This window comes from Spermophilus citellus (assembly GCF_964194105.1).
Source record: "Spermophilus citellus genome assembly, contig: SCAFFOLD_149, whole genome shotgun sequence".
Taxonomy (NCBI): Eukaryota; Metazoa; Chordata; class Mammalia; order Rodentia; family Sciuridae; genus Spermophilus; species Spermophilus citellus.
Window position 1 is genome coordinate 847,957 of NW_027673076.1, and position 18,292 is coordinate 866,248.

At 38.4% G+C, this 18,292-nt stretch overlaps 1 protein-coding gene across 1 annotated transcript in view; it reads left to right on the plus strand.

Moving 5' to 3' along the window:
• Positions 1 to 16,711, plus strand: part of LOC308640148 (collagen alpha-1(XIV) chain-like) — a gene marked incomplete at both ends in the record, with an annotated part of 95,303 nt that extends 78,592 nt beyond the window's left edge. Inside the window, 2 exons of the mRNA XM_081312160.1 lie at positions 15,958 to 16,044; positions 16,634 to 16,711. Coding sequence (XP_081168286.1) covers positions 15,958 to 16,044; positions 16,634 to 16,711 — 165 coding nt within the window. The remainder of the gene's footprint in view (positions 1 to 15,957; positions 16,045 to 16,633) is intronic.
• Positions 16,712 to 18,292: the final 1,581 nt, after the last annotated feature.

An 18,292-nucleotide genomic window follows, 5' to 3' on the forward strand; every position in this document is an offset into this window, starting at 1 on the left:
CAATAATCTTTAAAGAAATTTAAGGAATATGGTTTATAAAGAAATCTCCATTTATTTAGTATATTTCAGTTGTCTCTTCTTTTGACCTGTTCAAGTGGATAGCAGTAAAATAAGATATACAAATGGTCAGGAAAGAAGTAAGTTAACATCTGGTATTTGCATAGTCAACAAGTTTGCACCAAGCCAGGCGTGAGGTTCTTGTTCTCAAAAAAATACATAGCATATTGGCAGGAAATGCAACTAAATAAGAAATTATATTATATGCTATGATGGGTTAGGACTCTATGAGAATACAAAGAATCCAATCCATGGTTATCTATAACTAGGCTAGACTTAGTGGATCAGGGAAAGCTTCCCACAGGAGCTACCATCTAGGCTGAGACTTGATGGAAAGACAGAAGGTGGCCAGGTAGTAAGGAAAGGAAAACTTGCAAGCAGAGAAAACAGCACAGACTAGGATGGAGGTTGAGAAGAAGGTGGGGCATTCCACCATTGCATATAGTTGAGTGTGGCTGGAGATGAGCTTGCATATGTTTAGATATAAGGAGTTTGTCAAGAGACAAAGCTAGAGAGGTAAACACAAATTCATTTAAAGCATCTATTTTGCCAAGGATTTATGTAAAACAAGTCATTAAATTTTCATCAAGGGAGGGAAGGACCATCTTCTTAATCTGCCACATGTTTGCACATGTTTCAACAGCTACACAGTTTCTAACAAGACTGAATTATAAAGAATGGCAACCACTTAGAGCCAGCAAATAACACATTTGGTGTTCACTGGGGTTTCAGTACAATATTCATGAGGCTAGCAAACAGTTGCAAGGAATACTCAATTAATTCTCTGCTCAAAGCCCGCCTTTAGGTCAGGGCAACTGTGCTGCTCAAGAATATGGAAATTGATTTTTTCCTATGGAAATGTAGGTATAGGCTCTTAAGTCCCTTCCATTTTTTTTAAATATGAAACTTTCATTTGCCTAAAATCTCATAGTAGTCTCTGTTCATCCAATGGAATTAACATGTAAAACATGTCTAGGTGAATGTCTAAAGAAGTCATTCTGTGAAAGTCAGATTTATGTAGGGCTTTTGCATATGTGGAGGGAGTGTCTAGAAGTATTTATACACCTTGGCACGGAGCTTCAGTTAAGATCCTGTGTGGTTACACACCTAGATTCCTTCGTGGTTCCTGAAGGTCTGAAAACGGAAAGTCCAAAGATTTGGTTGAGTGAGTTTATTTGATTTATCTCTGCGTAGAGCACAGTGTTGGCAAAGAACTCCCAAATTAAACATGTTAGATTGGTGTTTGAATCATTTGGTTTTAGAATTCTTTCTTTTAAAAACAATATACCAGCACAGACCCTCATAGTGTGATTCTGGCCAATTTTCTCATGGTTTATATTGTGGCCTATGGAAAACAAAGCTGCCAGGCCACCAGTGAATGGCTCATATGAAAGTTGGGTTTAGATGAACATGAAGTATGCATGGGAAAGAGCAGCCAAGAGTCATCATAGAGGATGCTTAAAGTACTCTAAACTGTCTGCAACCAAGGTTTGTTATTTATTGTCACATACATTAATTTTATTATTTTGCCATGTTTTTTTCTATTTAGCAATGTGCTCTATTGGAAATAATAAGCACTAACAAGCAAAAGCACATGTTTAATGGAAATTTAAAGACTGTGTTTCTGTTACTGGAGAAGGGTGATGAAAAACATCTAATTTGTACATTTCTTTTTTTTACATTTACCGTCTACCACAAAGCCATACTTATATTCTTGGGTACATGAATAAGCAGATTACACAAAGCTACTAAAGCATCAGCCACTATTTCAAAAGTTTGTTTCTGAAAGTAACAATAGATTATTTGCAGAAGCAGAAAGTATGTTCACATAACATTTTGGGAACACAAGTGACTTTTCAGTTAGGCGAAATAATTGTTTTTCTTGTTTAATTTTTCTGATTTCAAATAAAACTTTCGTTTTAAAGGTAGGAAGATAGAATATAGCTATTGATATGTTTTCCCAATCTAATAGAAAGGGAATTTTGCAAACAGATGATTTCTCCTAGTTGAGAAACAATGTCATGTAATTCTTTGGGAAAAATTGAGTTAGGAAAATTCTAATAATGGTTTAATTTCTAAAAAAATTAAAATAAAAGGGTTATATAAAATTCAGTTTCTTTTGTCAAAAATATCTGGAATTATCTTTGATAATATTTCAAATTTAGAAGTTAAAAATTGAACATAAAACAATTTGATTTATTATGCTAATACAAACATTTATTTTGGTGGAGCTCAATGTTAGGTAAAAGCAAAGCTCCTACATAATTAAATTAATGAAAGAGAAATGTTATTGGATTTGATTCTGGTGCACACACAATATAATTTTGTCTAAATAAACTATGATGCTTTATAATTGTGTCCAAGTAAATAGTGGCATTCTTTAAATTGATGTAGAAGCTGAAGTTATCAAAATTTTTGTGTTGTTATATCTAGAATAAGTAAATCATAAAATCTTATTATCTAACTGATGATAAAAATAACTTCTTCAGAGAAAGAGATGTCAGCCAGATGGTGGACCAGATTCATTCTCCCCAACACAGAAAACTGAATGTTCAACAATATACGTACCCAAGTAACCTTGTAAAACCTCTAGAAATCACTAAGTAGCAGCAACCAAGTGAACATCTAACCAAGAAAAAGTTTCCATTTAAAACAGTTGGGGGGCTGGGGATGTGGCTCAAGCGGTAGCGTGCCCGTCTGGCATGCAGCGCGGCCCGGGTTCAATCCTTAGCACCACATGCAAACAAAGATGTTGTGTCCGCCGATAACTAAAAAAATAAATATTAAAATTCTCTCTCTCTCTCTCTCCCCCCTCACTCTCTCTTTAAAAAAATAAATAAAAATTAAAAAAATAAAACAGTTGGGTATTTTATAGCATTTTTTCACATTCTTGCCTCTCGTCTTGCCAGGCACAGTGTGGTACCTTCACATGGAAATCACCCAGTACCTGGTTCCTCCTGTGTAACAGAAGGAAAAAGTCGTGTTTGCTTTCTGTATTCTGGTTTCTCCAGGGACCAAGTGAGGGAAGGCTTTCTGCATCACCTGGTTCAGAATGCTGGTGAGGCCGGCGGCATGGATTGCATATAAAGTTTGAAGCTGCTGACACCAGAGGTGGCCTCTGCTGCATATAAGCAGCATATAGTCAACAGAAGGGGGTGTAGGGGCAAAAGATTATGAGAAATATGGCACAAGAATGTGGGAGTGAGACACTTAGGGAGGTCAGGACCCTTAGAGAAATGCTGTTAAAGCACATGTACAAGCTTATGAAAGACATCCCCAGAAAAAGCTGACAGGATGCAAACCTTTATACTATGCTGACCCATGAAGGCTTTCTCATGCCTGGTGTGGGTCTATGAAGCCAAGAGGGACGATTTGTTTCTCAAACCCTGAATTCTGAAGGAAAGATCAGAAGATAGGCAAAGACTGAGGGGAAACATGACCCACTTAAAGGAACAAAGTAATTTTTCAGGAATTGACCATTAAAACACATAGGTTTCTGAATTACTTTATTAAGGACTTCAAAGTCATTTCTTAACTACTCTCAATGAGCAGAAGGATACTATATACAGGTAGCTAAACAAAATGAGGAAAACAATATATGAAGAAAACAAGAATATCAATAAAGAGAAATTTGTAAAAATGAATCAAACAGAAAATCTGAACCGAAAAGTACAGAAACTTCAGCCTCAGCAATGGCGAGGTGCTAAGCAACTCAATGAGACCCTGTCTCCAAATAAAATACAGAATAGGGCTGGGGATGTGGCTCAGTGGTCAAGTGCCCCTGATTTCAACCCTGGGTACTAATAATGTGTGTGTGTGTGTATGTGTGTGTGTGTGTGTGTGTGTGTGTGTGTGTGTGAAAGAGAGAGAGAGAATTTATTTGGAAAACTTAGAATATTAAAAATTCAAAATTCAGAAAATTAGAATAAGCAAAAGAATCAATGAACTAGAAGAATCAACGAGCTAGAAGGCAGGCCACTTGAAATTATTGAGTCTGAGAAACAGAAGAGAAAAAAAATAATTAATATACACAATGGAATATTACTCAGCCATTAAGAAGAATGAGGAGGGATCCAACATGGCCGCCGGCGAGGAAGCAGCGATTCCAATGTCTCCACATTAACGGGATCAGAAAGACCCATTGGAGCAGCGGCAGTCTACCTACTGAGGAACTTCTAGCAAAATTCCGTTAAGAGGGGACCTGCCGGGAATTGGTAGGTTTATTAGAAGTGTTAGTTTGTCCCAGACAAGTGGATCTTGGCCGGCCACGCAGGCGCGGAGGTCCAGTCCCGCAGCCACGGAGGTCCAGTCCCGCAGCCACCAGCTGCTTCTGCAAGCGGCCGGCGGCCCAGAGTGGTGCGGCCTGCCCGAACCCGCAGACAGCACCCACCATCCCGCCGTCCCGGGGAGGCCCCGCTCTCGCTCTGCGAATGGCCACCACGCCCGCCAGGCTCGTAGCCACAAGGCCGCAGCTGCCCAGCTCTACAGGCGGCCCCACGGCGGGTGCAGAAGTACAATCCCGCGGCCACCAGCCACTTCAGAAAGTGGCCGGCGGCCCCCAGCGGCCCAGCACAGCGAGAAGTGTCCCCGCCTGGCCCAGCAGACAACCCGTGCCCTCCCGGCTCTACTAACAGCCCCGCCCACCCGGCGAACGGCTCCCCCCCCCCAGACAGCGTGAAGGGAATCTAACCAACCCTTTATGAAATAGCAAACTGGGAACTAAAACCAGAGATTGTGTCAGACCAGAGACAAGCTAGTTCCACCCCTCCCTTTGGACACTCCGGCAAGGAGCCAGGGGCCCGCCATAGCAGAGAGGGGAAGTCACCAAAGTTCGGCCAAAGAGATTCCTTCCCAGCGGAATCTACTTTAGCAGGTGTGTGACTCCCACCCACACCAGATATAAACAACCGGGAAAATTCAAAATCTCTCCGTGCGCGTGACCGTAAGGGCCAAAGGACTCTCGACCCCCAACTCCCCCTACTGCCAGTGACGAGGGCGTGACTGTAGGGACAGAGGGAAGCAGAGAAGACTCCCCACCCCCAAATCCCCCAACCGCGAACTGAGAGGGTGTGACGGTAGGGGCGGAGGGAAACAGAGGACACTCCAGACCCCCAACTCCTACCGCCAGCAGTGTGGTTGTGACTGTAGGGGCTGAGGGAAGTAGAGGGGATCCTCGACCCCCAACTCCTATTACCACCAGCAGCGACACCAATGGTCTTAGCTGCCAGATTCCGAAGGTGTGCCCACCAAAGGGGTCCGGAAAAATTAAACAATGACTCCCAGACCACAGCTCCACAGCACTGGGGCTTAGATGAATGACAGTGAGAGTGCTCAGTAGTCAGGGAAATAGAGCACTCGGTGGGGCTGAAAGTGTAACCAAATCCTTGGGGAACTGCCTCCGGTGAGCAGGACCTGGCTGGCTGGCAGGAGGTAGGGGAGGAGGGGCCGTAGAAGTGAAACGGCTCTGGACCAACAGGATTGAGAGACTCCCAGGAACCGCCTTACAGGGATTGCTGTTGACACATTGAGGGCAAAACTCAGCCCAGAGGGCACAGCTTTGCCTACGGGAAGAGAAGAAAATGGATCTCTAAGACCTAATTTTATTTCCTATTTCATTTTAATTTTTTCTCTCCCTTTTCCCTCTCTCTCCCCTTCCAAGGTTTACTGCTCTTTCCATTCTCCTCTATGCTATCTATCTCCCTCTCCTTCTTTCTTTTCAAGAGCACCTACCTTCCCCTTCCCCCCAACTTTCATCCCAAGCATTACGTCCTCCATTTCGCGTAACTGTCTAAATACAAATAGGTGTGCGCCCTCCCCCTGTGCCTGCAAGGTAGCTAGACCTGCAACCCACCAGCAGGTCAGGCCCAGCAACCTGGGAGTGGCAGAGCTGCCCCACGCGCCTGCAAGGTAGGCGCACCTGCTACCAACCAGCAGAACAGGCCCAGCAGCCTGCTGATGTGGTAGGCACAGTGACCCAATTGGAGGAGGAGCAGAGCCCCTGCCCGGGAGACTTTGCAACTATACAAGAGTAATACAAATATATAGGGGGAAAATTCAATAACACAACAGTCTCAGTAAGCAGAAAGAAACGCGAACAGTATGAAGAGACAAGGAAAGAAAGGGCCACAAGCAATGCAGGTCAACTCAACGTTAGAAGAGGTAATATCTGCAGCAGATGGAATGTCAGATAAAGAATTCAGGAGATACATGCTTCAGATGATCTGGAGTCTCAAGGAAGACATTAGACAGCAAAATCAGACAATGAAAGATCTCTTCAACAATGAAATACATAAACAAATCCAGGAAGCAAAAGATCAACTATACAGGGAGATAGAGGTTATAAAAAACTAACAAACAGAAATCCTAGAAAGGCAGGAAGCAATAAACCAACTTAAAAACTCAATTGAGAATACTACCAGCAGAGTAGAACACTTAGAAGATAGAACATCAGACAATGAAGACAAAGTATTTCAACTTGAAAAAAACATAGACAGCTCAGCAAGACTGTTAAGAAACCAGAAGCAGAACATCCAAGAAATATGGGATAACATTAAAAGACCAAACTTAAGAGTCATTGGGATACAGGAAGGCACAGAGCTCCAAACCAAAGGAATGAGCAATCTATTCAATGAAATAATTCGAGAAAACATTCCAGACTTGAAGAACGAGACAGAATCCCAAATCCGAGAAGCCTACAGGATGCCGAATGTGCATAATCATAAGAGATCCACACCTAGACACATTATAATGAAGATGTCCAACATACAGAATAAGGAGAGAATTTTAAAAGCTACAAGAGAAAGGAAGCAGATTACATTTAGGGGTAAACCAATCAGGATAACAGCTGATCTCTCAACACAGACTTTGAAAGCTAGAAGATCCTGGAATAACATATTTCAAACACTGAAAGAAAATGGGTTCCAACCAAGAATTGTGTACCCAGCAAAATTAAGCTTCAAGATGGAAGATGAAATTAAAACCTTCCACAATAAACAAAAGTTAAAAGAATTTGCAGCTAGAAAACCATCTCTCTAAAAAATCCTCAGCAAAACATTACAGGAAGAGGAAATGGAAAATAACAATGAAAACCGACAGTGGGAGGTAGGACAGTAAAGGGGGGAAAATAATCAAAGAGGAAAACAAACCATATTCAGTAACATAAATAAACAAATATGGCTGGAAGGATAACCCATATCTCAATAATAACCCTAAATGTTAATGGCTTAAACTCACCAATTAAGAGACACAGGCTAGTAGAATGGATCACAAAACATGACCCAACAATATGCTGCCTACAGGAGACACATTTGATAGGAAAAGACATACATAGACTGAAGGTGAAAGGTTGGGAAAAATCATATCACTCATATGGACTTCGGAAACAAGAAGGAGTGTCCATACTCATATCAAATAAAATAGATTTCAAGCCAAAGTTAATCAAAAGGGATAAAGAGGGACACTACATACTGCTCAAGGGAACCATAGACCAACAAGACATAACAATCATAAATATATATGCCCCAAACAATGGTGCAGCTATGTTCATCAAACGAACTCTTCTCAAGTTCAAGAGTCTAATAGACCACCATACAATAATCATGGGAGACTTCAACACACCTCTCTCACCACTGGACAGATCTTCCAAACAAAAGTTGAATAAGGAAACTATAGAACTCAATAACACAATTAACAACCTAGACTTAATTGATATATATAGAATATACCACCCAACATCAAGCAGTTACACTTTTTTCTCAGCAGCACATGGATCCTTCTCAAAAATAGACCATATATTATGTCACAGGGCAACTCTTAGACAATATAAAGGAGTAGAGATAATACCATGCATCTTATCTGACCATAATGGAATGAAACTGAAAATCAACGATAAAAGAAGGAAGGAAAAATCATGCATCACTTGGAGAATGAACGATAGGTTACTGAATGATCAATGGGTTATAGAAGACATTAAGGAGGAAATTAAAAAATTCTTAGAGATAAATGAAAACACAGACACAACATATCGGAATCTATGGGACACATTGAAAACAGTTCTAAGAGGAAATTTCATTGCATGGAGTTCATTCCTTAAAAAAAGAAAAAACCAACAAATAAATTATCTCAAACTTCATCTCAAAATCCTAGAAAAAGAAGAGCAAAATAACAGCAAAAGAAGTAGAAGGCAAGAAATAATTAAAATCAGAGCTGAAATTAATGAAATCGAAACAAAAGAAACAATTGAAAAAATTGATAAAACTAAAAGTTGGTTCTTTGAAAAAATAAATAAGATCGACAGACCCTTAGCCATGCTAACGAAGAGAAGAAGAGAGAGAACTCAAATTACTAGCATACAGGATGAAAAAGGCAATATCACAACAGAGACTTCAGAAATACAGAAGATAGTCAGAAATTATTTTGAATCCTTATACTCAAATAAAATAGAAGATAGTGAAGGCATCAATAAATTTCTTAAGTCATATGATCTGCCTAGATTGAGACAGGAGGATATAGACAACCTAAACAGACCAATATCAATTGAGGAAATAGAAGAAACCATCAAAAGATTACCAACTAGAAAAGCCCAGGACCGGATGGGTATACAGCAGAGTTTTACAAAACCTTTAGAGGAACTAATACCAATACTTTTCAAGCTATTTCAGGAAATAGAAAAAGAGGGAGAACTTCCAAATTCATTCTACGAGGCCAACATCACCCTGATTCCTAAACCAGACAAAGACACTTCAAAGAAAGAAAACTACAGACCTATATGTCTAATGAACCTAGACGCAAAAATCCTCAATAAAATTCTGGCGAATCAGATACAAAATCATATCAAAAAAAATTGTACACCATGATCAAGTAGGATTCATCCCTGGGATGCAAGGCTGGTTCAATATACGGAAATCAATAAATGTTATCCACCACATCAATAGACTTAAAAATAAGAACCATATGATCATCTCGATAGATGCGGAAAAAGCATTCGACAAAGTACAGCATCCCTTTTTGTTCAAAACTCTCGAAAAAATAGGGATAACAGGAACATACCTCAACATTGTAAAAGCAATCTACGCTAAGCCCCAGGCTAGCATCATTCTGAATGGAGAAAAATTGAAGACATTCCCTCTAAATTCTGGAACAAGACAGGGATGCCCTCTCTCACCACTTCTGTTCAACATAGTTCTCGAAACACTGGCCAGAGCAATTAGACAGACGAGAGAAATTAAAGGCATAAAAATAGGAAAAGAAGAACTTAAATTATCACTATTTGCAGATGACATGATTCTATACCTAGCAGACCCAAAAGGGTCTACAAAGAAACTATTAGAGCTAATAAATGAATTCAGCAAAGTGGCAGGATATAAAATCAACACGCATAAATCAAAGGCATTTCTGTATATCAGCGACAAAACTTCTGAAACGGAAATGAGGACAACCACTCCATTCACAATATCCTCAAAAACAAAAAAATACTTGGGAATCAACCTAACAAAAGAGGTAAAAGACTTATACAATGAAAACTACAGAACCCTAAAGAGAGAAATTGAAGAAGATCTTAGAAGATGGAAAAATATACCCTGTTCATGGATAGGCAGAACTAACATCATCAAAATGGCGATATTACCAAAAGTTCTGTATAGGTTTAATGCAATGCCAATCAAAATCCCAATGGCATTTCTTGTAGAAATAGATAAAGCAATCATGAAATTCATATGGAAAAATAAAAGACCCAGAATAGCAAAAACAATGCTAAGTAGGAAGTGTGAATCAGGTGGTATAGCGATACCAGACTTCAAACTATACTACAGAGCAATAGTAACAAAAAAAGCATGGTATTGGTACCAAAACAGGCGGGTGGACCAATGGTACAGAATAGAGGACACAGAAACCAACCCACAAAACTACAACTTTCTTATATTTGATAAAGGGGCTAAAAACATGCAATGGAGGAAGGATAGCACCTTCAAGAAATGGTGCTGGGAAAACTGGAAATCCATATGCAACAAAATGAAACTGAATCCCTTTCTCTCGCCATGCACAAAAGTCAACTCAAAATGGATCAAGGAGCTTGATATCAAACCAGAGACAAGGCATCTGATAGAAAAAAAAGTTGGCTACGACCTACATACTGTGGGGCCGGGCTCCAAATTCCTCAATAGGACACCCATAGCACAAGAATTAATATCTAGAATCAACAAATGGGACTTGCTCAAACCAAAATTTTTTTCTCAGCAAAAGAAACAATAAGAGAGGTAAATAGGGAGCCTACATCATGGGAACAAATCTTTACTCCTCACACTTCAGATAGAGCCCTAATATCCAGAGTATATAAAGAACTCAAAAAATTAGACAATAAGATGACAAATAACCCAATCAACAAATGGGCCAAGGACCTAAACAGACACTTCTCAGAGGAGGACATACAATCAATCAACAAGTACATGAAAAAATGCTCACCATCGCTAGCAGTCAGAGAAATGCAAATCAAAACCACCCTAAGATATCATCTCACTCCAGTAAGAGTGGCAGCCATTATGAAGTCAAACAACAACAAGTGCTGGTGAGGATGTGGGGAAAACGGTACACTTGTACATTGTTGGTGGGACTGCAAATTGGTGCAACCAATTTGGAAAGCAGTATGGAGATTTCTTGGAAAGCTGGGAGTGGAACCACCATTTGATCCAGCTATTCCCCTTCTGGGTCTATTCCCTAAAGACCTAAAAACAGCATGCTACAGGGACACTGCTACATCGATGTTCATAGCAGTAAAATTCACAATAGCAAGACTGTGGAAGCAACCTAGATGCCCTTCAATAGACGAATGGATAAAAAAAATGTGGCATTTATACACAATGGAGTATTACTCTGCATTAAAAAATGACAAAATTATAGAATTTGGAGGGAAATGGATGGCATTAGAGCAGATTATGCTAAGTGAAGCTAGCCAATCCCTAAAAATCAAATGCCAAATGTCTTCTTTGATATAAGGAGAGTAACTAAGAACAGAGTAGGAAAGAAGAGCATGAGAAGAGGACTAACATTAAACAGGGATGAGAGGTGGGAGGGACAGGGAGAGAGAAGGGAAATTGCTTGGAAATGGAAGGAGACCCTTAGGGTTATACAAAATTACATACAAGAGGAAGTAAGAGGAAAGGGAAAAATAATACAAGGGGGAGAAATGAATTACAGTAGAGGGGGTAGAGAGAGAAGAGGGGAGGGGAGGGGAGGGGAGGGGGGATAGTAGAGGATAGGAAAGGCAGCAGAATACAACAGACATGAGTATGTCAATATGTAAATCAGTGGAAGTGTAACTGATATGACTCTGCAATCTGTATACGGGGTAAAAATGGGAGTTCATAACCCACTTGAATCAAAGTGTGTAATATTATATATCAAGAACTATGTAATGTTTTGAACAACCAATAAAAAAAAATAATAATAATAATAAAATGACTTTATGACATTTGCCAGTAATTGGATCAATCTGGAGTCTATCATTATAAGTGAAATAAGCCAGGTCCAAAAAGCCAAAGGTCAAATGTTTTCACTAATATCTGGAAGCTAATCTGTAGGGAGGGGTGAATAGAAATTCAATAGATTAGATAAAGGAGAATGAAATGAAGGGAGAGGGTAAGAAAAGGAAAGAGTGGAAAAAATCTGACATAATTTTCCCAAATACATCTATACATACACCAGAATGGGGGTCCTAATTAGAATATGATATATTCCAAGCTTATTTAATCATATCAAAAAGAATTCTCCTGGCATGTATAACTAAGAAGAACCAATAAAAAATAAATAATAAAGAAAAGTGAACTTAGTCTGTAGGATTTATAGGAAAAGCAAACCAACACATGCAAAAATCCTAGAAAGAAAGTAAATGAGTAAAGGATAGAGAGCTTATCTGAAGGACAATGACAGAAGTATCTCTAAATTTGAGCATAAATGATATAAAATAAAAGAATCTATAAAATTAAAATAGAATTAGCCCAAAGAGACTCACAATGAAGCACATAATCAAATTGTTGGAAGTCAAAGATAAAGAGAATTTTTGATGCAGCAGTAGAATCTTACAAGGGAACCACAGTAAGATTATTATCAGTTTTTTTCTTTCTCTTTCTTTTCTTTTTTTTAAAGCAGAAATTTGTCAAGCTAGAGGGTAACAGGAAATATGTAAAGTGCTGCAAATAACTGTCAATTAAGATTAATCTTATCAGGCAAAACTGTCCTTTAAAAATGAAGAAAAAAATGAGATTTTTTTTTAGATAAACAAAAGTTGTGGTGATCACTGTCACTAAACATAGCATATAAGAGATGCTGAAGGGAGTCCTTTGAATTGAAAAGATAGTGGATAATAAAGCCACACAAAAGTAGACAGTTCTTAAGCAAAAATAACATATCTTAAGCAAAGATATATTAACAAATATGAAACTTATATTTTATTATTTTTTCTTACAACAGCACTTCTAATTATGCTATGGGATTTAAAATACAAATTATAAAAATAAATAAAATGCAAAGTATGCATATATATATATATATATATATATATATATATATATATATATATAAATGTATGTTAAAGGGCTCATACCATTTATATGGTATGGGGAGTGGAGTGGTTCAGGAGTGGAATTTTTGTATATTAAATTTATGGCGTTTAAGTTTAAAAATATTTTTATAACATTAGACATTTTGATAATCTACATAATAATCAAAAAATCAACAGCATGTGCATAAAAGAAAATGAGAAAAGAACCAGAATGTATTACTTCTTACAAAAAAATAATTAAACATAAAAGATGCCAGTCAGGGAGGATACAGGGACAAAAAAATTTGTAAGACATGTATAAAACATTAAGAAAGTGGCAGTAGTAAGTACTTTTCTATCAGCAATAACATTAAATGTAGATAGGTTAAATTCTCCATTCAAAAGACATAGACTGGCAGAATGAATAAAAACAAGAGCTAAAAAAACTGAATGAACAAAACACAACAAAACCTTTCAAAATAGTATCCAACTATGTTCTATCTACAAAAGACTCAATTTAGATGTATAGACATATAGAGAGGTAAAATGAAAGACTGAGAAAACTATTTTATGTAAAATATAAATATAAAGTAAAGTGAGCAGCACTGGCTATACTAATAGCAGATAAAATGGACTTTGTCAAAAACTGTTAAAAGAGACAAAGTAGGATATTACATAATAATAAAAGAGTCAATTCATCAAGAATATATTATAGCTGTAAACATATATGAACCAAACATCATAGTTCCTCCATATATAAATCTAATATTGACATAATAAAAGAGAGACACAAACATCTCTACAGTAATAATAGGTGTCTCCATCTTCTTACTAATGAAAACAAGATTGAAAATCAATAAGGAAAGAAAGAACTTAAATAACTATAGACCAATTAGATCTAACAATACACATAAAACATTACACCCAACAATAGCAGAATAAATATTTTTCTGAAGTATGCCCGGAACACCCTCCAGAATAGAACATATATTAGGACACAAAGCACATATCAAAAAATTTAAAAACTACTGAAATGATACAAAGTATCTTCTCTAATTACAAACAAAGATAAAAATAAAGATTAATAGTTGAAGGAAAATTGAAAAATCACAAATATATAGAAGTTAAATAACACTATTAAGCAACTTATGGGTCAAAGAAGAAATGACAGGGAAATTAGAAAATGTCTTAAGACAAAAAAAAAGGAAACAATATATCAAAACTCACGGGACGCTGTAAAATCAATACTAAGAATGAAATTTACAGCTGTGAACATGTATATTAAAAAAGAAAAATATCTAAAATCAACAATCTAACTTTACCTTCTAAGAAACTAGAGAAACAATAACAATCTAAACCCAAGGCTAGCAAAAAGAAGGAGGTGATAAACATTATAGGCAAACTAAATAAAGAATAGGAAAGCAACAAAGAAAAGATTTTGTTGTTTAAAAGAAAAGATCTGTACACTGAATTACTGAAAACATCCACAAACCTTACAAACATTTTTAGCTAGGCTAAGAAAAAAGACACAAGATCCAAATAACTAAAATAAAAATGAAAGAGGGTCATTGTATCCGCATTACAGAGATAAAAGAGATTGTGAGAGCATCTGTACTTGACTGTATGCTAATAATTGGAAAAGCTGGATAAATAGACAGAAGCCAGCAAGAAGAAACCATATTCAAGCCATAGTAAGTTTTATCACTTTAATAATTAAATTTTATCACATTTTACTTCTGGTGGTTATATATGCATAACATCTGGAACGGAGATAAGGTTTTTAGTTATAGGTCTTTTCCATAGTGAGTTTTTTCCCCCAACTGTGAAATTGCAGTTGAGAAGTCACAATTGGGCAAGAAACAACCAAAATGTTCCCAAGTGTATCACCTAGGTACCAATCACCTTCTTCTCTGGCCAGATTTTCTCAACAGCAATGCAACCTGTCCTTGCTATTCAGAGTCACCAACTTTAGCCAAAATGGTGATTCCTGTCCTTCCCTGATAGTCTCTCAAAACAAGGGTGCTAGACAAGGCAGTTACAGCTATTGGGTTCCCGTGTCTCTTGTTGAATTGTCATGAGCTGAGCCATCCGTGGGCTGCATGTGTGTCACTGTGCATGGAAGCCACGTGGATAGAGATCTGGTGTCTGGGAATTTCTCTGGTCAATTGCCCAGGGACAATGTGAATTTCTTTCCCACTCTGCTGTGGCCTACACAGTGCCTGAGATGGGTGGGACCTGCCAAGATGTCAGTCAACCTGCTGACTGCCATGACATCATGAAGCAAGATTCTGCCTTTGAAACCTTATCACTGCCTTTGATATGCCCCCTTAAATAAACTACCAGAGCCATTTTCCCTTTCTCTAGTTCTGGAACCCATGTGGACTAGATCTATCAGGGGTTTCCCATTGTGTAAATATACTTCTGAGTATTTGTGCTTTGTTACTTACTAATTATCTGAGATGGTAAGTTTTAGAGAAGCTTGGATTATCCTGGGCAGCAAAAAGGACCCTTTATCACCCTGATAGTGAATGAGAGCCACTGAGAGTAACAGAGGCAGATATCAGTTTAATCATTACATTTTCTCATCCACCCACAGAGAGAGCAGTGAGACTGTCATTGCCAGCTGCAGATGCATTTCCAAAACCTCTCATAGCACCTGCTTTTCTCAGCATTGTTTGCGATAGGATAGTACCGTTGGTTGCATGTGCTGAGGTGGAGTTTGGCATGGAGGGTATTTATTAGAAATCTACTCCGCTGAAAGAGAGGGGAGGAAAGCAAGATTGGGTAAAAGGAGAAGATGTTGAATCACATCAAAGACCTGGAACAGTCTCTTCCCATCCAGTTAGTGAGCTTTGGAACATAGATGGCCCCTGATAGTTGTCCAAAATTGGTAAGAAATGGTTGGACCTGTATATCGCAGTCCAGATCAGCCATTAGATGGGGACAACTCGAGAGGTGTGCCCCAGATCTCAGCAGCTACAGTGAACCTATAGGGCTTTACAGCTGGACCACCAGAAGGGGATCTAGGTATTCCTTCTGTGTGTCCCTCACAGGAATGGAGAGTCCAAATTTATTATCCCTTTCTTCATTGTATCAGGTTTTTATATTTTACATTTTGCTTTTTGATATTGTTCTCACTTGTTCTTTTAGATCAATAATAAAACTTTGATCATAGTCTACTGATTGCTTCATGGAGAAATCATGCTCTGTTTTTTAAGCTGCAAAATGTATTTTGGGTGATACTTTATTCTTCAGTGCTCTTAGGCTTTCATCTGAAGCCTTGCTTTTGTCTTTCACTGGATCAATATTGTAATCATTTTTCATGGTTTCTTTACTCCATGAGACAGTTCATCATTTTGCTTTTTTAGCTGACAGAGCCTTCCAAACTGGTTATTGCCAAATCCCAACGGAGGGGAGGAAAGAGTTCTCTTCTGCAGGGAGTGGTGAAGAAAAAGGTGTGTTGTCACCTGCTGCAAAATAACACATATGCTCCTTAGGGGCTCCCTGGACACTCTCACCTGGACTCTGTCCACTCACTCATATTTCAGTTTCTGTCTATTTTTAAAAACCATTTGATAACCTTTCTCTGAGTAAAAAATTACAAAATATTGCTACACTTTTCCCCATCTGTGCCCACTTTGACTTTCTGGGTCTTTGAATGGAGAATCTAAGGATTCTTGTGGAATCCATTTCAGCTAAGACTCAGTTTTCTTTTCAGCAATTTTACTTCTTGAGAAAATCAGTTCCTATCCTGATTATTTCTAGGACTGCCTTCAAATAACTGCCTACACAAGAACCAAGCAAAACAAACAAACAAAAAAACCCAGTTCATTAGAGAAATGGAATCCATTATTGTTAAAAGAAGAAAGGTCCTGGAATCTATCCTGAGTTTGAATCTTAGTAGTATGTTTATCAGGTTTAAATGTTGGACAAGTGATTTCATTAAAATATGACTTAATTTATTCTCTGTAAATATGTTTAAAAATATCTTGAAAGTTAATTCTGTTGCTTAGAAATGATTTGTGTGCATTTTTTATTTAGCAGGGCTTGAACTTGAGCTCAGAACTGTCTGACAAAGGCTGTCTGGACATTCCGTGTGACAGTGCACCTGAACCTGTGTGATTTTGAAGCCAGGTCACAATAGATCACATTGTTTGGTTTACTCTCTACCTTGGCCTTGGTTTCCTAACAATGGAATTGAGGTGAAATTGTTTTTTCTTTTTTTAATGCTCATAGATTTTTAGAGATAAAATGTCTGGTCAGCAGGAAAGAAAGACAGAAAGGACAGGGTAACTAGAAAAGGAGAATGCAAACCATGGTGTACATTACAAATTAACTATGACCTTCCACCAAACATGGTGATCATATATATAAAATGAATATATGAATATATATAGGATGAATCACATGGATTTTGAGAGGCCATATAGAATCACTGTGTAGTGGGTTCCAGAACGTTTTGGATATAGATGTTTAACAAATAACATGAAACATTTAATATCTTATTATAAAATAGCATAGTGCTTGATGACTTTTTCCAGCCATAAGCTAATGTACATGTTCTGAGAACATTTAATTTAGGTTTATTTATGATGTGTTGTCTAGGAGGTTAGGCATATTAAGTTTTCAAATTAAAGTATTTTTGGTTTTGATGGGTTATAGTCTATCATACAATCCATCAATTTGTTGCGATCCTTGCCCTAGAAGGTAACTCGTAATGTACATTAATGTTTTAGTTTTCCATTTTATGTTTAGAGATATTCCCTTATTGACACCCAGTCAGTTTTATTGCTTCAGCAAAGGGCATTGGCCTGACCCCAGACATTGGTCTGTGCTTCTTATCAAAAAGTGAGTAAATGAATCTGCTGATGAGGAACAATCTCAATAAGAGGCCAGGGACTGGGAAAGGCATGGGATAGGCATTGTGGTTTTTGGAATAAAAGTCTGAAAACCTGGTTTCTAGTCCTGTCCATATAAGCAAGAATTCTCAGATCTTGGTCATGGAACTCTGTGTCTTTGGTGTGGCAGATCTCCAACTGCAGGAAGTCTACTTGATTGGTGGTTCAATTGCTATGCTTTGAAATCCATCACTATGTTCACATTGAGGCCACCTTTCTGGACTGCCCTCAGTCAATAATGGAATAAGGAAGGATTACACAGGCAGGCATGTTCGTGGGAGTGGTACCCCTTTATTGGTGCAGATCTGCCTATGGACTCTGTTAAAACTTTCTGAGAGCTGGGTGCAGTGGTGCATGCCTGTAATCCCAGCAGCTCAGGAAGCTGAGGCATGAAGATCACAAAGTTCAAAGCCAGCCTCAGCAAAAGCAAGGTCCTAAGTAACTCAATGAGAGCCTGTCTCTAAATAGAATACTTGGGATGTGGCTCAGTTGTCAAGTGTCCCTGAGTACAATCCCTGGTAGAAGAAGAAGGAGGAGGAGGAGGAGGAGGAGGAGGAGGAGGGAGGAGGGAGGAGGAGGGAGGAGGAGGAGGAGGAGGAAGAAGGAAGAGGAGGAAGAAGGAAGAGGAGGAAGAAGGAAGAGGAAGAAGGAGGAAGAGGAAGAAGGAGGAAGAGGAAGAAGGAGGAAGAGGAAGAAGGAGGAAGAAGGAAGGAGAAGGAGGAAGAAGGAGGAAGGAGGAGGAGGAGGAAGGAGGAGGAGGAGGAAGGAGGAGGAGGAAGAAGGAGGAGGAGGAAGAAGGAGGAGG